Source organism: Pangasianodon hypophthalmus, chromosome 11 (assembly GCF_027358585.1).
Source record: "Pangasianodon hypophthalmus isolate fPanHyp1 chromosome 11, fPanHyp1.pri, whole genome shotgun sequence".
In the NCBI taxonomy this organism is placed as follows: domain Eukaryota; kingdom Metazoa; phylum Chordata; class Actinopteri; order Siluriformes; family Pangasiidae; genus Pangasianodon; species Pangasianodon hypophthalmus.
The window spans coordinates 26,940,558-26,964,991 of NC_069720.1; the positions used below are offsets into that span (position 1 = coordinate 26,940,558).

General features: G+C 40.7%; 1 protein-coding gene across 4 annotated transcripts in view; it reads right to left on the reverse strand.

The window, feature by feature from the left end:
• Positions 1–658: 658 nt before the first annotated feature.
• Positions 659–24,434, reverse strand: part of mapk8ip1b (mitogen-activated protein kinase 8 interacting protein 1b) — a 28,491-nt gene continuing 4,715 nt past the window's right edge. For 2 of the 4 annotated variants that reach the window (XM_026910039.3, XM_026910040.3), the window contains exons 2-12: positions 19,597–19,708; positions 14,268–14,498; positions 10,801–10,882; positions 9,078–9,923; positions 8,678–8,753; positions 8,014–8,189; positions 7,490–7,593; positions 5,540–5,656; positions 3,630–3,700; positions 3,448–3,546; positions 659–2,805 (exon numbers count right to left, since the gene is read on the reverse strand). In XM_026910039.3, coding sequence (XP_026765840.3) covers positions 2,733–2,805; positions 3,448–3,546; positions 3,630–3,700; positions 5,540–5,656; positions 7,490–7,593; positions 8,014–8,189; positions 8,678–8,753; positions 9,078–9,923; positions 10,801–10,882; positions 14,268–14,498; positions 19,597–19,708 — 1,987 coding nt within the window. In that variant the 3' untranslated portion in view covers positions 659–2,732. Of the gene's footprint in view, positions 2,806–3,447; positions 3,547–3,629; positions 3,701–5,539; positions 5,657–7,489; positions 7,594–8,013; positions 8,190–8,677; positions 8,754–9,077; positions 9,924–10,800; positions 10,883–14,267; positions 14,531–19,596; positions 19,709–24,434 lie in introns of those variants that run through there. The other 2 variants (XM_053237950.1, XM_026910041.3) reach the window with 2 other exon arrangements.

Genomic DNA, 24,434 nt, shown 5'->3' on the forward strand with positions numbered 1-24,434 from the left:
GAGGAGGAGGAGGAGATGCAGTAGTAGTAGTATTAGGAGGAAGAGGAGGAGGAGGAGATGCAGTAGTAGTAGTAGTATTAGGAGGAAGAGGAGGAGGAGGAGATGCAGTAGTGGTAGTATTAGGAGGAAGAGGAGGAGGAGGAGATGCAGTAGTAGTAGTATTAGGAGGAAGAGGAGGAGGAGGAGATGCAGTAGTAGTGGTAGTATTAGGAGGAAGAGGAGGAGGAGGAGGAGTATTAGAGTAACCGCTCAGTAAGGGACAGTAAACATAATGACAGCCTCCTGATGGGTTTTTATGTGTTGCAGATTATGGAGTGAGACCAGTTCCACCTCGTGTGCCGTCGTATCTCCTCAGGGTGTGAGCTCTGACTAGTCCAGCTTAGCGGAAGAGTAACTCTAGTGACTCAGAGATGAGTCCTGAGCGCAGTACCACTCTCCGTTAGAGCCAAAGCTTGATTCAGAACATGATATTCAACAATTAAAATAAATAAATAGCCCGCTGTGTTCTCCTTTTAATCACGTTGATTTAGCAAGCGCACCTTTTTTTAAATTTAATTACAAAACGTTTCGGTATGAATTTTAAATAATATCAGAATTAATTGAAATATTTCGTTTAGACCTCTATTCCCCTCCAGTGTATAAACACACTAAGACAGTGTACAGTATAAAAGCGCAGAGAAAGCCTTTACTTGGCATTGTTTAATTCCAGAATAGAATTTCCATTTCACAAAGTATATTCACATTTTACAAAATGACTTATTACAATGAACTCAGGAGTTCAGAGCTCCTACAGGTTTGGAGGAAGTTCATGAAGCGGGGTTAAAAGTCTCAAAGCAAATTTTTAACACAGATTAAATTCCTTCAGAAAACTTTTAACGTGTAACGGATAATCAAAGTGACACTGTTAGCATCGGCATGTCAAGCTGATATATTCTCTTAGCCCTTGGAAAACCAGTGACCTGATTTATACCTGTCCTTAAACACTCTTATCTGACACTGCATGCAACGAGCAATCATTAAATTCAACGCATTCACAGCCAGGATTATGATCAGGAACTCAATTATGAAAAAGGCACTATAGGAAATAAACCGATGACTCTTATTGTGAAATGTGCTTCCCAGCTCAGAGTTCAATCCTTTTAAATAGGAAGTTTTTTTTATTTAAATTCTACAGTCTCCTGCTCTAATTTAATATTATTAAAAGAAACGTTCGGCCAAAAATAGACACCAGTTTAGCTTGTAAACCGCATGCTACTTTTACTTGTTAGCTACAGGAGACTGACCACAACAGAAACTCGGAAGAATAAAGGGACAAATTCATAATTAAATATCAAATTAAATAAAAAAAAAATGGCAGAACAGCATCACTAGTATATGATGTATATGACGCTTTATCGCCTCGATGATATAACTCAAAAGAAATGCTAGCAAAATTTCCTTCTCTGTTAATAAATTATGAGATTAAATAAATATAATCTTAGCGTTAGTATCTGGAGCACTAAAATCCTGCCGAGGAAGAAAGTGGGAAAGTTTCAGTGTTGATTCAGTGACACGTCGTTTTCCATCTTTTTTTCTATTAGCAGTGCATTTCACACGAAGTACCGTATTTTCCAGATTAAAGGTGCAAGACACATTTAAATTAGTACCGCAGGTAGTTTTTCCTCTAAACCAGCACTTCCGTGCCCTTAACTGTAGTAAATACTACTCCAGTGTAGTATTTGTCCCATTAGTGTTGCTGTAGCTCAGTGGTGTCGGGTTTCCTGGAAAATATCAGTAGCTCCATCCTTTCTAAGAAGTCTTTATACAACGATGTTTAAGGCTGAAACTTCCTCATTCACTTTTGCAATCAGTCCAGTGCCAATTTCAATTTCTGATAGTTTTACGATGTTTTTTTTAAAATAAATATTAGGTTAGCGCCAAGCTAGTCTCAGAAGCCAGAATTTTTGTGGCCAAGAAGCACCTGCTTTCCCGGAAGAGTTTTTTTTTTTTTTTGACATTTGACATTATAAATGACGAACCTTAATCATTCACTACTATTTCAAACAAAACAATAATAACTTCGGCCAGTCATAAATGTAATTTTGTGATTTTCTTTGTTCAATCTGTTGAATATATAGTATAAAGTTCTCCAGTCTTTAACCACTGTCTGGGGGAGCCAATCAGACTTCATCCTTCTGAAGCTTCTGAAGCTTGTGGCCAGAAAAGTGTACAATGGTGTACTGCTCTCCTGTGTAAGCGACAGCAACTAAAAACTGTCACATTACCTGGAGATTATGGTTTATGATTAAACCATCATCTATGGATTATGGAGATTATGGAGATTATGGTATGTTTTATATTTTGCAGTGGAAAAAAACTGCACAGAACTACTGACACTTTCAATTTGTGAAACAAATGATCTTCCTGGAGTTTCTATGGCATCATTACTAGCAGTGAGGTACAAAATAATGTGTTTTACTCCAAGCTTAGCCTTGTGTGATGATATTGTTCTTCTAAACCTCAGAGGTTCTGGTTATGATTCAGTCTCATGGGAGTGAGGGATATGAAGTCCAACCCAAAATTCAGAGAAATACTTCTCTCTTCTTCGTTTCTCTTTCATAAAAATCCATAAAGCAAGTAATGCTGTCCACGAGCCTTCTCTGTGTTAGTGCTTCGGTTACGTTACTGCTTCGTCCGTCATGCAAAATAGTCCTTCTGTACATCTGTACACGGATCTGCAAGCAGAGTTGTGTTTATTCCAGGTAGATGTCTTCTGTAGGGCACGAAAACTCCACAAACTCTTTATAGTACAGCTGGAATGCTTTCCTGTGAGAGGAGAGGAGAGGAGAGAACACTGTTATGGGAGTAATACTGTATCTACTGTACAGTCAATTAGTGACTGTATTTAGTCGCTTGGTAGCAAAGATGAATGAAGGACAGACATTGATAACAAGAAAATCCTAGCAGGCAGAGAAAAAAAAAAAACCTGAATTGTACCAGAATTGGTGGATGAGATGGATCTATGCTAACAGCATTAACGCTAAAACATTGAAAATGATATTTAAATGCAATCAGCGGAAACGGTTGGATTTATAAATTAAATGATTAGCTGACTTTTTATAGATCTGAGCACTTTTACCAAACACAGGCTTTATACCTTTATTACAGACACGACAGGAACACATCAAACAAATCAAACGACAGCTCCGCCCAAACACGAACACTTAAATGCTTAAATGCAAATTATGAACTACATGAAAGCCTATATAAAAAAAAGTGCAGTGATTTCAATTATTTCATTCAGGCTCGTGAATTCACAGGTCAGAGTTCACCTAGATAAATTTGGCATGAAGCGAAAGTAAGTGCTACCCAAAATAAACGCTGCTTTCACATTCCCTGTCCTTTCCCTTTCAGTAAATTAGCTTCTCAAAAAGCTTCTCAAAATAAACCACGCTCTTAGATACACACCCCACAGCCTCGGCAAGGGCCTTAGTGGAGTTTTCGGACACAAACACGTGGCAGGCGAATCTCTGATCTGCTGGGTGTTTCGTGATGAAGCCGAAGTATCTGTAGGAAAGACGAGAAGTGAAATTACTCACTCTTCTTAAACTGTGTCCGGAAATGTGAAAGGATCAGACGTTCACACTTACTTGTTGTTTTTCGGATGGTAGCCACAGAAAGAGATGTTCTTCAGCTGGAAGAAGTGACTGCATTGACTACTCTGTGAACACACACACACACACACACACACACAACATATTTACAATAATTAAACAGATAAACAGTGCCCTTATCTATAACATTTAAAAGGATGACTTAAGATAAAGGGACAGAATATTACCGAGTCTTAGATAGAGATCTGTCTCCACATCTCAGGATCTTGCAATTTCCCTAGACAATTCTCTGATCTCGCCTTCGGTTACTGCACGCAACCTTGGGGTAACCATGGACAATCAACTGTCCTTCTCCTCTCACATTGCTAATCTAACACGCTCATGTGGATTTCTCCTTTATAACATCAGAAGAATTCATCCACTTCTTTCCTCACAGGCCACACAGGTGCTTGTTCAGTCGCTTGTCATTTCGAGACTGGACTACTGCGACTCGTGACTACTGGCAGCTCTGCCTCTGAGCGCCATTCGTCCTCTGCAACTGATCCAGAATGCAGCTGCACCACTGGTTTTCAACCTTCCTAAGTTCTCCCACACCACCCCATTGCTGCGCTCCCTCCACTGGCTTCCTGTAGCTGCTGCATCAGATTTAAAACACTGATGCTCGCCTACAAAGCCATAAACGGACCAGCACCTCTTATCTCAAAGCACTTATCACACCTCGAGCGCCACCACGCTCCCTCTGATCCTCTAGCACTGCTCGACTGATCCCTCCATCTCTCAGAGTACGAGGAAGGCCTGCATCGAGACTCTTCTCTGTTCTGGCACCAAGGTGGTGGAATGAACTTCCCCTAGACGTCCGAACAGCTGAGTCACTGACAGTCTTCAAACGACGTCTAAAGACTTACCTCTTCATAAAATACTTAAATTAGCACTTTCACAAAAAAAAAAAAAAAAAAAATCACCTCCCCAACAGAGTTCTGGACTGATGGTATTCCTAGTTTGTGACCTAGCGAGCCAATATCAGAATGTATTTTTCAGAATGTATTTTTGATAGACTTCAAAGCACTATTGTAAGTCGCTCTGGATAAGAGCTTCTGCCAAATGCCATATATGTAAATGTAAATGTAAATGTCTCCAAAATTCTACTTTTATTAAAGATTAATAACAGGATTGGTCAGTGTCGTAGCAAGGTGTTCACATCTTTGTTAAGGAAATTGCAAATGCATTAAAGGACAAAAGCAAATAAAGTAAATAACATACATGATTATGTATAATTTACAATCAAATATATGAATACATGCTTCCTGCTTCCATGCATTATCTGGAAAACACCACTAGAGGGCCACACAGAGACACATAACAAGGGATAAAGAAGGTAATAATATTATTATTATTAATAATAATAATAATAATAATATTAATAATAGACTAACAGACAGCTGTTGAAGCCCCTGTGTGTTAATTGTTAATTGGTGTCTGTTAGGTGTTCATGCCTGCGCTGTTTTAATGGAATGAAAGAATAACAGTCATTGGATAACTTTTGGCTTTTAACGTGTAATTTTGAGCCACGCTTGATGGACAGTGCGTCCTTCGTTTGTCCCGCCTGGACGCACGGCTTCTTTTTATGCTGATTGGTCGACCTCTGAAAGGGGTGGAACTTCGTAACCAGCTGCCAATCAGCAAATTGGTAAATTGGCTCAAACGTAAACATTAAAATCAGCGCCAGTCGGAATCTGCTGTAGTAATTTTAAAATATTGTAAATAAACTGTAAATATAAAATTCTAGAAGATTCTGAAATGTCTTGTTTAAAAATCTAGCTAGCTGTCACTTCCTTCTTCATCTAGCAGTTTAGCTGCTTTTTGGGACAAAATGGCCGACACTGCTAATGTTGTCCTGATTTTAGGAGTGTGTATGTGTGTGTGTGTGTGTGTGTGTGTGTATTTACTCTGTCGTATACTCCGTAGTCGTCCTGCACTGCGAGTTTCACTCCTTTCATGTTGATTTCCAATATGCAGGATGAAGGGGGGTTATAATGCAGAGTCATCCTCCTGTTGTTGGCAACCTGGCAACACACACACACACACACACACACACACACAAAGGTATACAAAGGTTTCTTTGCTTAAAAGTATAGACATGTATGTATGTGCATTTACTACTTGACATACAGCATGTCATAGCTTATAGTAATGATCAAACCAAAGAATTCTTTATATATATATATACACTGCCCTCCAAAAGTTTGGAAACGCCTGAACAAAATAGGGTTTTTGGGCAATATCAGCATAAATCCTCTTTAGTTAGTGACCATTTTGCAATGATAATAAGGGACAACACAAACTATGAAAACATATTTTATTAAATAAAAAGTTTATGAACATAAACATGAACATAACATAGAAAAATACTCAAATTTTGGATACATCAAAGAAATTTAGAAATTCAGCTATTACAGCTCTACATACTCTAGGCATCGGAGCAGTCAGTTTATTCAAACATTGACTTGATATATTACCCCAAGCCTCCTGGAGGATTGCCCAAAGATGATTCACACTGGACACTTCTTACGGACATCACGGTCCAGTTCCTCCCATAGCAGCTCAATGGGGTTAAGGTCAGGTGATTGGGCAGGCCACTCCATGATAGACAAGACACCGGCTGACTGTTTCTTCTCCAGAGATGACTTGCACAGCTTGGAAGTATGCTTTGGGTCATTGTCTTGTTGAAAGATGAAGCAATGACCAATAAGGCGCTGACCAGATGGAATAGCATGTCGCTGTAAAATGCTGTGGTATCCGTGCTGGTTCAATATTCCTTGGACACGATACAGGTCACCAACTTTTCCTGCTCCAAAACAGCCCCAGACCATTACACTGCCACCTCCATGTTTCACAGTGGGTGTGATACAGGCATCTAACATCTTCTCACCAACTCTGCGCCTCACGTAAAATCGCCTCTTCGAGCCAAAAACTTCAAACTTGGATTCATCTGTCCAAAGCACCTTCATCCAATCGTCTGCTGTCCAGTTTCTGTACTTCTTTGCCCCCTGCAGTCTCTTTCTTTTATTGTTTAAATTTAACAGTGGTTTCTTAGCTGATACACGGCCATGCAGACCTGCTTGTTGAAGTCTCCGACGGACAGTAGAACATGACACTGGTACATCACGTGTACTGTTAAGCTCAGCTGTCAGCTCTGGACAAGTTAGGCATCTGTTGCGAAGGCTGGACACTCTCACATATTTGTCCTCATTAGAAGAGGTACATCTTGGTCTTCCACTCCTCTTTCTGTCTTTATTGGACCCAGACTTTGCCTTCCGTTCCAAACAGTAGTAGACACCTTTCAGTGAAATCTTTAACTTTTTGGCTATATCTCGCATTGAATAGCCTTCATCCCTTAGAACTATTACAGACTGACGTGTTTCTAGAGAAAGCTGCTTCGACCTGGCCATCTTCTCAAGAAAGACATGAACACTCTCTATAAAACGAGCCAAACAAGTCATTTGACTGGCTACAAGCTGTTTGACTTAATTGGCAATCAGTCATAAACATTGGCCAGGTTTAAAGCAGTAATCAGGTATCACAGCTACCCATGGGGCATGTCTGACTTTGATGTGTATATATTGCCATTATTATGAAATAAAAAAACAATTATTGTTATTATCTTTAGTGATAATGACAAGTTACTTTAATGCATTTACATCAGGAAATGATAAAGATTAATGCTGATATTGTCCAAAACCTCACTTTGCTTAGGGTGTTTCCAAACTTTTGGAGGGCAGTGTATATATATATATATAGAGAGAGAGAGAGAGAGAGAGAGAGAACTGCTGTAAAGTGGAAGAATGTCTACAACAAAGTGAAAAAAAAAAGGCTTTTATTGGGACCCTGGTACAGACCTTCTGCATGGCTGCACAGAGCACCTCGTTCCCTTTGTGGTAGGGCACTTGGACAGAGCCGAGGAATTTCAGGCTGTACCTCTCCAGCCAGTCTGCGCTTCTCACTATTCACGGGCGAAAGAGAGCAACAAGAGTCATTACAATTCCAAAACAAACCTTTAACACGCCTGCGTGGATGAGGCTAATAAACCACCTGAACACAAATGCACTATCTTCATGTGCATTGCATTGCATTGCATTACATCATGTTTCGCACATAAACTCTCAGAAACAAAATGCAAGTTTAATCATGTGTCTTTCCTAATTAGATACTGAAAATCATTAAAATGTTTCTCACAACATCATTTCCATCACAACATCATGAGCCACAGAAATGGATTTAACTGAGAAACGCTATAAGATTTGGCTACAGTAGTTAGACTGGTTCTATTATGTTATTGCTACTCATTTCAGTAAACTGTTAGTAGACTTAAAAAAAAAATCATCAAATAAATAAGTGAAATGCAATGTTTTTTTTTTCCCACCTTTTTTAATCTGCTCAGGCTCCTTGCTCACTTCAATGGCGTAGTAGGCAGGAAATATCCCTCGGGCTCCGGTGCGCATGTTGTAGCCTTCGTACCAGAAATCCTCTGCCTGAACCTCCACGAGTAAAGGATCATCTACTTCCAGCTCCAACTCATCCTCATGACGGGGGACAAACCTATTATCGGGACACGAACGCCTGATTCATAAGACATTAATAGGATTGATAGCATGAGACTGGGATTAATAGACCATTAATAATTGGATTAATCAGGCAGTGCCTAATAAGAGTCGCATGTTATTCATATTAATTAATTAATAATAAGTAATGCATGATTAGTGAATGATTAATATGTTAAATGAACAATAATAAGATTACAATCATCATGCACTTGGCTATGTGAGTTCTCCTGCCAAATTTTTTGCCACAGTTTTGCCGCTTTAGATCCAATCCGTGGTATCAGCGCCCTCTTCATGACACTTCATCTTTAACTTTAAGTAGCTATGCAGTTACTATGGTGGCGTCTGGAGCAGAATGATGGAATGCTTTACTGCTGTGAATCCAAACTTATGGCTACTACACGTAATAGTCTATCATCTTTCTACTAACTTCCTTCAGCCTCGAACCCTGCTTCCTTTCGTCTGCACGTGGTGTGTGACTCTTACCTGTACACGGCCCGATGACTCTGATCTCTCTCTTCTCCATTAACAATGCAGGAAAACAAACCAAAGGACTCGGAACCTGGAGAAATAGATACAGATTTATTGCATCGCTGCCTCACAGCTCCAGGGTCCTGAGCCATGCACATGATCAGTTCATCAAGCACATGATGCCACACAGCCGTCATGACACCATAGCATCACCCTGCACCATTTTTCATGATTGTACCACCTGTACAAAACATCAAGCACCAAGCACAATCACTAACACACAGTACAATTTATATTACTTCCTTAACTTTCTGATCTTGACTGACGAACCCACAAAACTAGGGATGCACCGGTGCGTATAGTATCCGACCGTTACGCTACACCAGCATCCTTACGCAAAAAAGATAGCACTTACTGGAAGAGCGTGATCGCCCATTCATGAAGACGTTGAGGAACTTTCTAGAAAAGGGAATATCTGCCTCTGGTGTGGAGTCTTCTGATAAGCAAGCAGTGGCTTCCCGCCTGGCTCCGCCCATTCTTGCCCGTCTGGCACCACACACTTCGTCTACGTCCACTTCCTCGTCCTCGAATTCCTCACCATACGGTGATGAGACGCAGTTATCGTAGACCGTGGCCGAGTCGCTGTCATCACTGTAGCTGTGAAAGCACTCTTTCAGGCTCACGAGCTCCAGCTGCGCGTCTTCGTCCACCACAAGCGTGTATTTAACTGAATCGTATGAGAGTCCGTTTGAAGAAATCCTCGTTTCCTCTTCGTCTTCCTCGTCCACTTCCTCTTCCTTCCTTCCTCTCCTCCTGAGCTCTGCACCTCCTCGGCTGTTTCTTCTTCTCCTACTCCTGAGATCAAGTGATGCAGAGGCTGCCACGCAGGACGCGTACGATGGCGGAGGCTCTTCCTCTTCTTCCTCCATGATGGCTGCATTCGCCTTTTCGTAAAGCGGAGGATGATAAGGGGGCGGGGCCTCACCGTCGGTGATGACTGACATGCGGCCTGGTCTATCGGGAGTCAGGTAAATCTCCTCAGTAGCTTCTACGCACACATCCGTGTGATATCGAATACGGTCACGATGCCCTGACTGCTCGCACGCACTAGCTTTCATGGGCGGGGCTACAGATGGAACAGCCTGTCTGGGAGGGGCTGGACGTTTGGTGGGCGTGTCTGTCGAGGTGCCGCAGTCTTTGGTTTCAGTTTTGATTTTGTCCTCGTCGCTTAAACAGATGTGCTCACGAGGCGCCAGATCGCCTGAAAAACACACACGTGAAACAACAACAATTTTTTTTCATCATAATGAATCATAATCATAATGAATAAAACTATAATTAGGATGGTGTAATATATAGTGTAATATATTTTATGATATTTTCATAACTACATACTTTACAATATGTAGTTTTTCTGGAGCTTAAGTCAGAACTAGTGTTTTTTTTTTTTTTTACACAAAGCGCCAAAACTCTATAAAGTTGAATTACATTTTCATCACAATAATAAAATATTTAAAAAGTAACAAGAGAAAAAAACGAGTGTGTCTCCCATACCAGTGGAAAAATGCCTGTGTGAGTCTGTGTGTCAGTGTTTGCTTAACTTCCTCTCTCGTCCTTTTGTCTCGTGGACAATAAAGGCCAACAAATGATGAGCTGCTAAACTCAGGGTGATGAATCAGCATTGTTCTGTTTGTTTATTAAATCCGTCTGCAGGAGAACCGGTCACACAATTGCTCGAAGCAGGGTTTTATTTATTTTGTGCTGCGTATGACAACGTTCAGACATAATTTGTGTCTGTTGTACCCACGTTGGCTTGATATAGGCTTGATAAATTCGATTACTCGTTAAAATTGTTTACTTTGAGTTTAACTTCCTTGATATTTCCTGCTGGACAGGAAATATGGACTGGACTGGACAGGAAATATGGACTGGACTGGATAAATACACAATATGGCATGTTGGCTAATGGATTTTTGCTTTACGAGATGGTTTAATTAACATAAACACCCTAAATCGTCCTAATCCGCGTAACCGTTTCACTCTACGGGCCACAGTGAACACCCCGCGGCGTGAACGGTAGAGAACGGTAGAGTATCGTTTCCTTATCAGAATGATGATGGACGGACAGAAGAACTCACCTGGTTTTTGCGGGGAGGTGGAGTGTGAGACTTTCTCCTGCCAGCTGTACTTCTTTCCAAACGAGTTGTTGTTCAGTGTGTCCTGTGTGTCAGAGAGAGAGAGAGAGAGAGAGAGAGAGAGAGAGAGGAGGGGAGAGAGAGGGGGATCAGCAGGGGGAAAGAGAGCAAGAGCACAATCCTGATTGGTGTGTGAAGTGAAGTGATGGAAATGAGAAGAGAAAAACGAAGAAAGGGAAAGAGCGAGGAATAGACCACATTTGCTCAGTTACACACACACACACACACACACGCACACACACACCAGGCGGAATATTTCCTGATGGACCAACACTAAATGAGCGTGACACTCCCAACGCAGTAACACAATAACTCATTAATTAGAGTTTCAATACGTTTCAATGCATTTCCAGGATCTTCGTCTCTACAACATCTTTAGTCTTTATTAGATAATGAACACAACCCACAGCTCCCTGGAGCCCCCGTGTGTGCTGGGCAGGAAGCCTTTGTCTCGCCTGTGCGACGTGTAGAGCATTCATTAGGGACTGGACTTGTTTCCTCTCTCTCTCACTCTCACACACACACACACACACACACACACTTCACTGCTCTCTTTACATTCCCCTCTCTGTCATTCTCCCTCTACACTCATAACAGAGGGCCAATTGTTCACAACTTTGGCACAGGGAATCATCCAGCCCTCCACAGTTCACGTCTGCCCTCATTTCCCATCAGCCCCTGTAACATCTTCTCAATTGAAACACCTTAAAGACAACCTGATACCCTGAAACACCCCCAATACAGATAACCCCGAACACACCCTCGAATTACACTCTAAATACCCCTGAACGCCCAAACAGCTCATCCCGAAGACGCTCTAAACACACCCAAAGGATTAGGAAACACACCACTGAAGGATGTTTGATGTTAACCCTTTCATGCATAGTGTCCACTCGATTTAAGGCTTTTTTTTAAATTACAAAGTGCTGATACTGGAGACTCCTTCCCAAATGCTACTCAGAGAAAAGTGAAACCATATCATCACAGTTTTGAGGCAGGAATACACCCTGGATAGAGCGCTGGTCCATTGAAGGGCACCACACACACACACACACACACACACACACACACACACACACACACTTGGCATAAGAGCCACTCTAATAAATCTGCAAATGTATTTAATGTTGTGTGTTTATGTCCTTGGTTTGAGCTGACTCACGCTCACTGGTGTCAATAGGAGTGATGGGGATGGTGGTCTGTCCCCATGGCAACAGTATCTACGAGGTTGCGAGGCGACTTGTGAGGGTGTGACGAGAAAACAATTCCACACACACACACACACACACACTCCAAGTTTACAGCTCTCCCATTCCTTCCATCTGTATAATTATTTCTACATCTACAGAGGAGTCATGGTTCAATGGGGAACTTCCTATAAAAAAAAAAACAGCAGGATGTACAGCGCCTTCCAGAATTATTGGCACCCCTCATAAAAAATGAGCAACATTGAGCACAAATTGTAACAATTTAAGGTCAAACATACAGGAACATGTTTAAATAAAACTATGGTTCGAGAGGCATTTTCGTGGCATGGTATGGAGAGAAGAGAAAAGAAGTTATTCTGAATGAGGGGTGTGGTCTCTGTCAGGATGACTCCGCCCTCATCTGCAGGGTATGAGGGCTCACGGGGTGGTTTGATGAGCATGAAAATGACGTCATATGCTTTGGCCTTCGCAGTCAATTGAATTCAATTCAGTTTTTATGTATATGGCGCGTTTAACGATGGACATTATCACAAAGCAGCTTTACAGGAATCCGGATATAGATTTAGATCCCTAAGTGGCAAGGAAAACCTCTATTCTGTGGCTATTTAGAAGTAGATGATATCTAAGTATATTGATATTTAATCACAGCTGTACCAATGTTTTCTACCTGGAAGTAAGATCTTCGTTGCTGTGATGTAACACTGGTTTGCTCTATCGATGTGCCACCAGGTCAGGTTAACGAAATGATTCATATTAAGCTTATGTGACAAATTCTTTCAAACTTTTCACTGAACAATTTTTAATAAGTAATGGAAAAATACTGTTGATGAAGGTATTGTTAAAATGCACACATTTACATGAGTCAGTATCGGTGTCTCTCAAATACCACACACAGAGAGTTATTCCTAAATGATCTTTAACCCAGATTAGAGGATAGAGTAAATCCAATTATAAACTACACTGTCTTCTTCTGGTTGGTGCATACACACACACACACACACACACACACATGCACAGAGCCAAATTAAGCATTTGAGTCTCAGATTACAGATTTAAATCATGGAGAAAATAGAAAAATCTGTGCATCATTACCTATTACGCGTCGCGAGAGCACATCAATACTGTGGCAAGTATACGTGGCAACTTTATCGCTGCTCTGGAGCTCAATCACCCTGGTAATTCAGATTAAAAAAAAATCCTATGGCACAAGGTAGTTATGAGAAGCCTTTTGACCAGCTATTTCTAGCGGCTCTTCTCAGTGACCATGTGCACCGTGTACACTGTCTCAAAACACAGCTGATTACAATTTGGGACACACCCTAGATTATAGCCTTTAACCAATAAATAGGGGTGGACAAAATAAGAGGTCACACACACACACACACACACACACTGTGCAAACACTACAATGCCTTCATCGCCCCTCTCCACTCACCCACACACACACACACACATACACTCATACACATGTTCTCTATAGCTTTAATGTGTCAATGATCGTAAAACAAACACAAAGACCAGGTCTATTATCACAGCACTATATTTTTACACTTTTGGTACTTTCTCACACACACACACACACACACACGCCATCACCACCACCCGTGCACTTACAGTTTATATTCTCAAACACACAAAAGTCTATCGACTTTTTATTGTGTGTGTCCGATTCTTTTACAAAAAAACAACGCAAACCAATGTAATCTAAATTCTTCATAATAAGTGTCTGTTCAATGCAAACACAATAAAGACAAAAAGCCTGCATCTACTGCAAACAACAGATCCTATTGTGTGTGTGTGTGTGTGTGTGTGTGTGATGTCACACCACAGTCACAAGGAGTGAAATCTCCTCCATCGCCGTCCTGAGCAGACTTTATAACTCATTGTAAACACACACATACACACACACACAGTAGCTATATGGTTGAAAACAGACTTCATAGATCATACAATACCAAACATTCCTACACAGGCCATGTACACACATACACACACATACACACACACACACACACACACTTTGTTATACACTTACACAGCAGGTAGATATCATTGCAGTAACATATAATAACATAAGAGATCCTGATACAATCCTGATCCAGTGTAATCCCCCCACCTTCCACCCCCCCAAAACACACACACACACACACACACACACACACACACACACCGCGCGCGCGCTCTCACGCTCTGTAGCTGTACCTGTGTGCGGGGCACCTGAGGGAACAGGTTGAGTGTGGTGGGCCGTTTGGGTCGGTACGTGTCCATGGTGCATGTATCCTTGGAGCGTGTGCTTGTGGCGCGTGTGTCACCGGTGTGTGTTCCCTCTGCTCCGTTGATCATCTCTAAGGGAAGCGTCTCCGAGCAGACATGGCCCACTGCGCCTGGCTCCGCCCTCCGAGCAACGCTACTGGATGGTCGCACCACATGACCCTTAAGCGATTGGAGGAGGAGAGCGAGTCAAACTAATTAGGCAGAGAGACGGTGGGAGAGTAATTATAGAAAATCACACATTAGTAAGAAAGAGGTGGAAAGTGTGTGTGTGTGTGTGTGTGTGTGTGAGAGAGAGAGAGAGAGATGGAGAAAAAGACAGTTAAGAGATACACTTGGCATTAGTGACAGTTCTCAGTGCTGATTGACTAAAACACTTACAGGTTTATTATCATGTTAAAATAACTATGTTAAAAAAAATAGACATGGCGGAGATTTTATTTGTGTTTCGCAAAGAAACCAATTTCTCAACCCATGAAATGATGCATGTTTGTTTGCACTGCGATCAGACACAATTTATTACACTCAGACCCACGAGCGTTCAGATCCACTGATAAAAACACAACATGAGAATTTGGCATTTATCGTATTCTGGAAACAAACTATTAAACATACTAGAAATCTAGATTGCAGAATATAGAGTGTGTCTTGAATTGTAGTGTTTATATAGCAGGAAACAATCCTGAAGGGAAAAGCGTGTGTGTGTGCGTGTGTGTGTGTGTGTGAAGCTTGTGTTGACCATCATTGACTGTATTTATTATATAAAGTGCATTCCTACCAGTAAAAATCAGTATAAAACCTGTACTGAACTGTCATTAAGAACTGAAAATGTTACTGCATTGCTTATTGCAATTGGATACCTCATCTTACACATTTGCACGTGGGCTACGATCATGAAAATAGAGCCATTAAGACCTAAAGCTCAATTTAAGCGTTGCTCTGTGTGCTGTGTTCTTTAAGCAGCCTGCATCCCCGGACACACAAAATGCAAATCTCACTAACATACGCATACATTTACGGGAGGATTGTGGAAAAAAAAAGGGGGAAGTCATTGCAAAAAAAAGGAAGTGTGGGTTATTACATATTCCATTCGCTAAATTTCCTAAATTATGGGTAATTAACAGCAGGCAGTTTTCGCCTGTGATTCTGTCTGCTCAAAATCAGGTGGAAAAGTAGCGCCAGGAGTATTGCTCAGAGCTGTGATATCTTAGTGAAAGATCTTAGTGAACGAGCTACACAGGAAAACGACATCTTTTAATATTTTTTCTTAATCAGGCAACTTTTCTCATACTCATATGCATACAAAGACATTTTACACAATTATATGGCAACAGTTTGGGGAAGAACCACATCTGGGAGTGATGGTCAGGGGTGCACATACTTTTGGCCATATAGTGTATGTGTTACGGGAGTGAATGACTTCAGAATGATTACTACTACTGTATTAGCTCAACAGCGCTCTGTCGTGCCTTTTACAGATTTTATTACTTCTATTTTTTGTTAGCTATACATTAGCTACGTACGTACGTCTTGGCTGATTAAATTCTTTGTTTGCAGTTAACGATTACAACATAAAGATTTCCATTTCGTTGTATTAATGCTTCATACGGAACATTTTTCTCTACATTTGGAAACGTGGCTCTAAAGCTGCCTAATACAGAAACAACCTTCTAAGTTTCTCTCTCTTTCTTCCTTCGCTCTCCATTCACGCCTTGTCTCTTTAAGAGATCCTGAGCCTGTTGCCAGGCAACTGACTGGAGATGGGGCAGAATGACACGGCATGACCCCTACACACACACACACACACACACACACACACACACACACACACACACACACACACCAAATTATAGCTCTGCAGAAGGAAAAAAAATATCACAATCAGCACTATTAAGAGAGATTAATGCTGTACTACCCTGAGTCTATAGTATAAAACTCTATAGTATGTCGGAGATAACACTCTTTAACACACAACCATCAGAAAACACTAACCTACCGACACACGTGCAGGTGGCGAGACTAGAGCGTTAACTCCGTGACTGTGAGTTCGCTGTTTTCATATCTTTCAGTTATGAGATAGCAAACCTTTGTGTTTAAATGCTTTAAACGCTTGTGTTTAAAAGTGTAAGTAGGATTGTTGTGCTAAAAAGAGTAAGAAATAAGAAGGTGTAAAAAGGGCACTATAACTTTTTTTTTTTTTATATTTATAACAAATCAGATGTGAATGCACTGCTTCTATGTGACAAAAAAAGTAAATCAGTGTTACTGATGCATTTGTAAATCTGAACGAACAGAAATGTTTCTGGCCTGAGAAAACACTTACGCAACTTCGCTGAATAATCAATAAACGAGGCCTGATTTTCTTCTTTTTTGCCACAGGAAAGACAGCTATTAGTAAGAATCTAATTATAAATCTAAGTTAAGTAAGGAGCTTTAATATCTAATAAAGGTAAGAGATGATGTAGTGTCATTACCGCCACAGAGTGATCAGGTATCGAGTTGCGTCTTTGTGATAATGGCTGGTTATTAAAATGATGTGCTCGGAACACACCTACTGACCACAGACACTATTCCTCTGACACAAGACTATTGACTGGACGTGATTTTATTACGTTAAAAAACCACACAGCGATGTAGAGACCTGCATAGCAACATCAGCACTAGCGGACTGGCTTGTTTTTCTGTGAAATAATCTGAATAAAAACTGAATCTGAATAATAATACGGAATAACACTCTTTAATAATGTATCATATAACATATCAGTATAATACTGCATTATATAATCTATACTAGTGCACTATATGCACAAATCTACATAATATAGCATTTTATATTAATACTGTACTGCTAAATATGTTGCATATTACATACGTATATTTAATTGTAAAAAATTAATTGATTGTATTGCGCCAGCACACGATCCTTTATTTCTCCGCTTTCCCTTTACAGAGAAACAGACAGATCGATGGACATTAGGGCAACGTTACGACTGTATTGTGTAGCAGGAGGATCAGGTTTACCCAAGAGACACATTTAGAAAAAAAAAAATTCATGAGACATGACTTCTGTATGCATGCAATGTTTCATATTTAATGACTTTTTAATGACATTACAGCAGGCACAAATATGCCAGTGCACTTTACAGGAGTGGCTCTAATCATGTATGTGTGTGTGTATGAGAGAGAGAGAGAGAGAGAGAGAGAGAACTTTCATATCGTATAGATAAAACACACAGAATTTCACAATGATAAAGATTTTCCTGATTTTGCCAAATGACAAGCGTCGGAGAATCAACATCACCGCCACTGAAGTACTGCTTCAGCAGAGAATTCTTCTTTTAATTACACACTGTAATATTTTAGCGACTTTACCTAACACGACTGGCTACCTGATATATGATAGCTAGCTAGCCAAGTTCGTTAACAAGGGCGCTAATGTTTGGTGACTTCTCTGGTGATGTCATGTGACCAAGATTGCGAACGTAAGCTCCGCATTAGTTGACCTACACGAGATCATTTTGAAATGAATCTTCAGGACTTCTTGAGCAGCAAAGTGTATCCTCAAAACATTAAAGGATATATTCTTCAGTACTGGTAATGTGCACATTGTTGCTCATGTTTAGAATATTCGACAAAACAATAATCCATGAAAATACACAACCATTTACGCTAAAATTAAAAATTTGGACTTAAAGCTAAAGCTGGATGTGGCTGACTCGGCCATCGATAAGATGTCAGAACCTTTATTTCCATGGCAACTGAGAATCTTTTTTTCTTTTTTCTTTTTTTTTTTTTTTTAACACTCCTACCTCCACTGTGCATCAGAGCTGAAAATACACACACACACACACACACATTTCTTTTCTGTTTTCTGGGTGGTGACGTTTAGCGGAAATCACTCTTTATATTTTTAACATCTGTAAATACAGTACTGTATTTTTATTCAGTGGAGGAGCTGTAATATTCAGTTATTCAATGTAATGGGTGGGTGATTCTGTTTTTAACATACAATGCCATTCAAAATGTATTTGCCCCCTTCCTGGTTTTTCTGTTTTTGCATATTTGTCACACATTTTTAAGATCTTCCAACAAAATTTAATATAAGACAAATATAACCTCAGTAAACACAAAACACAGTTTTTACATGATCATTTCATCCAATTGGCTCTGTGTGGAAAAAGTAATTGCCCCCTTAGCTGAATCTGAACATCAGTTAAATATTACCTAGGCTAAAGGTCTCAACAAGCAGCTCTCTATGCGGCGATCAAAAGAAATTCCAGACGAGGTGAGAGAGAAAGTTATTGAAATATATCAAAAAGAGTTAGAAAGCCACTTCTAAGGCTCTGGGACTCCAGTGAAACACAGTCAGAGCCATTATCTCCAAATGGAGAAAACTTGGAACAGTGGTTAATCTTCCCAGAAGTGGCCGGTCTACCGAAACTCCTCCAAAGAATGCATGGACGACTCATCCAGGAAGTCACAACAGAACCCAAACGAACATTTAATGGACGGCAGGCCTTGCTCACCTCAGATAAAGTCAGAGTTCATGATGCCACTGGAAGAGACTGGTCAAAAATGGTATCCATGGGAGAGTTGCAAGGAGAAATTGAAACATAAAGAATCGTCTTATATTTGGCAAAAAACACCTTAATGACCCCCAAGTATTTTGGGATGTTCTGTGGACTGATGAGTCAAACTTGGACCTTTTTGCAAGACATGGGTCCTGTTACCTCTGGCGTGAAGCTAACATTCCACAATAAGAACATCATGAAACATGGTGGTGGTAGTGTGATGGTGTGGCGATGCTTTACTGCTTCAGGGCCTGGGCGACTTGCCATAACTGACAGAATGATAAATTCTGCTCTCTACCAAAAAATCCTGAAGGAGAGTGTCCGGTCATCAGTCCATGAGCTGAAGTTAAAATTTTTAGGGTTATGCAGCAAGACAATGATCCGAAACACAAGCAAAAGTCCTGTTAAATGGCTCAAAAGAAACAAAATTAAGGTTTTGGAGTGGCTAATACCTGAACAGCCAGTTCAGACTTGAAAGCCCTCCAATGTGGCTAAATTAAAATAATTCTGCAAAGAAGAGTGGAACAAAATTCCTCCACAGTGATATGAAAGATCAGAAGCTTTTGGTTGCAGTCACTGCTGCTAAAGATGGCACAGCCACACTGTATGTGTGTGTGTGTGTGTGTGTGTGTGTGTGTATAGATCAGCAGCTCAAATAACAGACAAATAACTGTGAGATTTTCTCATACCTTGAAGTCGAGGCCATTGCAGTTAAGGCTGAGGCCTCGCTCATCTGTGATCTCTGTGATTTCTGACAAGTCCTCATCCTCAAATTCGTCTAAACTTATGTCATGGGTCAACCTGAAAAATATAAAAACATGCCAGTCATGTGAGCTCTACATTCTGTGACTGTTTCAGACAACCAAAACACAAAATGTATCCTCTATATTGAACCAGATTTTCCCCAGTAATGAATACACTGATACTCCCACAAATTATATATAATGTTTTCTGCAATGATCTTTAAAGGGCCTAGACTGTGAACATTTTCCTGTTTATGGTGGATTTTAGACCAATGAGTAGCAACAGCAGAAACAATCTGTACATAGTGTAGTTTCCTCAGTTCAGTAGTGAAAAAAACTATATTTAGATTGAATCACAGCATTTATTTAAAAGATTCCCCTGAATAACTGAAATCAACATTCAGCACATGAGTGCATATGACACAAGATACACATATAGATATAGATTGAATATGCATTTTTCATTGTCATAAGGACATTTCAATAAAGACAAATAATGACAGAAAAGACAAAAAGTTAACGCCCATGCATAAAAACATTTCTGAATGAAAATATATTTTAATAAGTAGTGTTTACTTAAAACCATGTAGAGTTTGTTTCCCCAAGGAAGTAGTGTCCCTTTAGAACACAGGAGAATTCAGCCAAAGTGTACTCAGCCTATTCGGGAGCTTTAATAAAAGTCTCATGGGTGAAGCTCCCTCATGAGGCTGGATGAGAAAATGCCAAGATTGTGCAAAGCTTCATAAGCCATCACTTTGTCATCAATAGTGGCAAGAGTTACCTGCAGATCCTGTGTTGAAATTCTGAGGTTCTTAGAGACTTTGTTTATCATCGTACAGTCTGTACTCGGGTTAAATATGCTGGGATTTAACCCGAGTTCATAAGATCCATAAGTTTAACCCATAAGTTCATAAGATCCACCCGTGCGTCTGGGAAGGGGTTTAACAAGATTTCCAAAATATTGGAAATCGATCATTCCACTGTCCAGAAGACAAATGGAAAAGTTTTAAAGCCACTGCCAACTTGTCCAGACCAGGCTGCCCCAGCAAATTTAACCAGAGTACAGACTGTATGATGATAAACAAAGTCTCTAAGAACCCCAGAATTTCAACACAGGATCTGCAGGTAACTCTTGCCACTATTGATGACAAAGTCTACCATTGGAAAGAGACTACATGAATTTGACTTACATGGGATGTGAGCCAGGAAGAAGCCTCTGCTGTCAGGAAAGGACATGAAGGCAGGACTAAAGTTTGCTAAAGAATACCTAGGCAAGGACTAGGCCTTCTGGAACAATGTGCTATAGAAAGAAGCGCCAAAGATAGAGTTGTTTGGTCAGAGCACCAGAAGCCATGTATGGCGAAAATCAACTGTAAAGCGTGGTGGTGGAAATGGTATGGTTTGGGGCCGCTTTGCTGCCTCAGGGCCTGGCCAACTTGCAATCATGCAATCGACTATGAATTCTCTTTTATACCAGAGAATGCTTGAGGAGAATGTGAAACCACGTGTCAAAAAAGTTGAAGCTGAAGAAGTAGACCTTCCAAAAGGATAATGATCCCAAACATACAAGTAACTCCACCAATGAATGGCTCAAAAGGGAGAAATGGAGGGTTATGGAATGGCCTCGTTTCAGTAGATCTCAATCCTATAGAAATGCTGTGGGGGAATTTGAAACAGGCCGCAAGAAACCCCTCAAACATTGCAGAGTTGAAAGAATTCTGCATGGAGGAGTGGACAAAAATTTCTCCCAGTAAATGTCAGGGACTTGGTAGACAGTTACAGGAAACCCCTACATAAAGTTGTTTCTGCCAAATGGGGCAAGACCAGTTAGTGAAGCCAGGAGTGTACCAGAACATTTATCTTTACATACTGTTTAACTGAAGAGCAAATACCGATGTGTCCACATGTCAAAATTACTTACTTGTATACACATAACTGTATAAATACACTGTATTATCCTCCCTAGGGCTTCTCTGATCAGACCCAAAGACTGACCCTGGTATATATGGGGCAAATTTAATAGGGTTGCCTCGCCCACACTTAGTAGTTTTGATCGAACCAGCCATAAACGGCGTTGGCCAAGGATCACATCAGCTGAGAGTGCCCTACTGCCAGGAGTGCGGGTTCAATTAACCTCATCACAGAGGGGTCAGACAACAACAGACTGTTGTCGTCAACTTCAGTGACCGATCCAATGCGTGCTACACTAGTGTGTTGCCTGTGCATCTCAAACATCTTTGTCAGAATGAAATGTCAGCACTTGCACTCTGTGCTTGGGCAGTGTGTATCTGCCTGTAGCACCTCATCAAGTAAAACCACTAAGAAGGCAGTGCCAGTGTCGGCATGTGGCCCAGGCCAACCTGTTCATCCTCAATCATACTGGTTAAAATCCACCACAAACCTGGGGTGTGGTGCTGCTGTCAAGCTAGTGCTTGCTTTAATGCTCCTAATATAATACTTGTACTGCAGAATAGCAAAGAACTTTTCTGCTAGAATCTTTCGAAACAACTCATTTGGCGCTGACTTTTGTCCCTCTGTGTCAAAACTAACATGGGCCATTGATATACTGAGGCTATTTTGACCAATTTAAAGCCTTTTTTTCCCTTTGCTTGTGAGCTTGTAGAGGCTAATTCAAATTGGCTCCTCTCTTCTGGTCTTTTGCTCTGGACATTATCTGTCACTGTCCCTGCTCGTTTACGACTAACACCTCTGACTCCAGACTGGCATCTAAATCTGCCAAGTATGCATGCCATGTTTCCACTGGCATTCTGAGCATGAAACATCTGTGCTGACAACTGCCTCTGTGAGATGATCAACACTGACACTAAATACAGAAATGATGCTCGTCTACAGATACCAGACAGCTTTGACATTGTCCACATGAGCATGAGTCCTGCATTATGATGCTTACCTTCCTTTTTTGGAGCCAAGCTGTGTTTATGTGAGTTCGGCAATTCCACGACTCACCACTAAATGCGATATTCTGAGGACAACTCCCTCAGCAATGCAGCGTCAAAGAAAAGCACAGCATTGCTACTGAGCAAAAACTGAGCAAATTACTGAGCAAAAACCCAGCTGATGATGATCCAGTGATGAAGTAGGCTGAATGGTCACCAACCCAAATCTGACGGCCAGTAAAGATTTGCTGAAAGACGCCAAGGGTAACCTTGATCAAGGTTGATCACTAACTTCGCAATTCAGCCCTACAAGTGTAGAAGCACAAGGGCAACCCAGTCCACCAGGGTAGAGGTATTCTCACATGCCATGATACCCCCACGAGGGCTCGGCATGCAGAGGGATGCAGCTCCCAGCTATAATTGCAAGGCAAGTGCTGTATAGATCGATCCCTCATAGCTGACTAAAGTCCTTTATGAAATTAATATGAGACTATCACACTCTTTGGAGGACAGGTTCCCCTGTAATCACAAACTGATACGCAGATTCCCCAACATATGTACGAAGGCAAGAAGAAGTAAAGTATTAATGATGGCATTTTATACTTTTATATGGTCACTGTGTGTCTTTGTGTTAAAAGTCCTGACATAAGTGCACGTGCACACAAGAGGGTAACCCAGGTGTTGAAACACCACCTCAATGGTTAGGATAGGTGAAATAGGACTACATGTTCCTAATACAGGGGCCACATCAGCATTTTTGTGAGCCTGTGAAGGGTCACAATCTAAGGCTATTGATTTTTTTTCTATATTATTAACTATTATGTGAAGTGATGTGTGGCCAAGTAGGGTGACCCATACACGGAATTTGTGCTCTGCATTTAACCCATCCAAGTGCGCACACGCAGTAGTGAACACACACACACACTGTGAACACACACCCGGAGCAGTGGGCAGCCTTTTTTTTTGCTGTGGCTCCCGGGGAGCAGTTGGGGGTTCGGTGCCTTGCTCAAGGGTCTATTCTATCTATTAACACCAACAACTGGCTTTGAAAGAAAAGCTGTCCTTATCTCCCATCTCTCTTGTCTTTGTGCTCCATCTTTCAGTCTTTCTTTTTTAACTCTACTCTGGGTGATACATTTTGGGATTTGGAGTTACTCACTGAATCACACTAAAGAGCAACACCGTGTGTGTTTCCGAATCATTTTTAGATCTGGGTCTGACTCACATCGAACGTAGCAGGGCACTGAGATGTGAGCCCACGCGCTGTGCAGTGGCACGGGCAGGATGTACGAGGTTGTTACGCTACTGGTTTGCTGTGAATTCCAGATGTTGCTTGTCTAGTGTGAAAATATTGAGTAGTATATAGTGATATAATTTTTTTGCAAGTTTACGTGGGCCGTATTTGGCCTGCAGGCCTTGAGTTTGACTTATGTTCTAATATAATCCTAATATTTAAGAAATCAAAATCTCACAAAAATGAAAAAGTCTTAGTAGGCTCTGGATTTTTTTTTTTAACTTGACAAACATTTTTTTGCATCCACAAATTTAGTGTCCACACCTGATCAACATCATGAAAATAAATCCCCATACTTACAGAAAAGAAACAGACCTGCTTGAATACATACTCATTCTATTAATAAGTTACGCAGCAACTAACCTATTTCTGCAGCAAGACTGACCTTGTTGCTGAGAGAACTACTGCAATTTGACAATTTTTTATAGAATGTTTGTATTAAATACTATAGTAATATAAAGAGTTCAAAGTAATATTTTATATATTGAAATACCAGCACATTTTAGAGTAATATAGCAAAAATGATCTCATCATGAAAATTTTATATGAAACTTTAAGCTTAGGAAGCATTGAGTGCCATGAGCAGCTTCTTT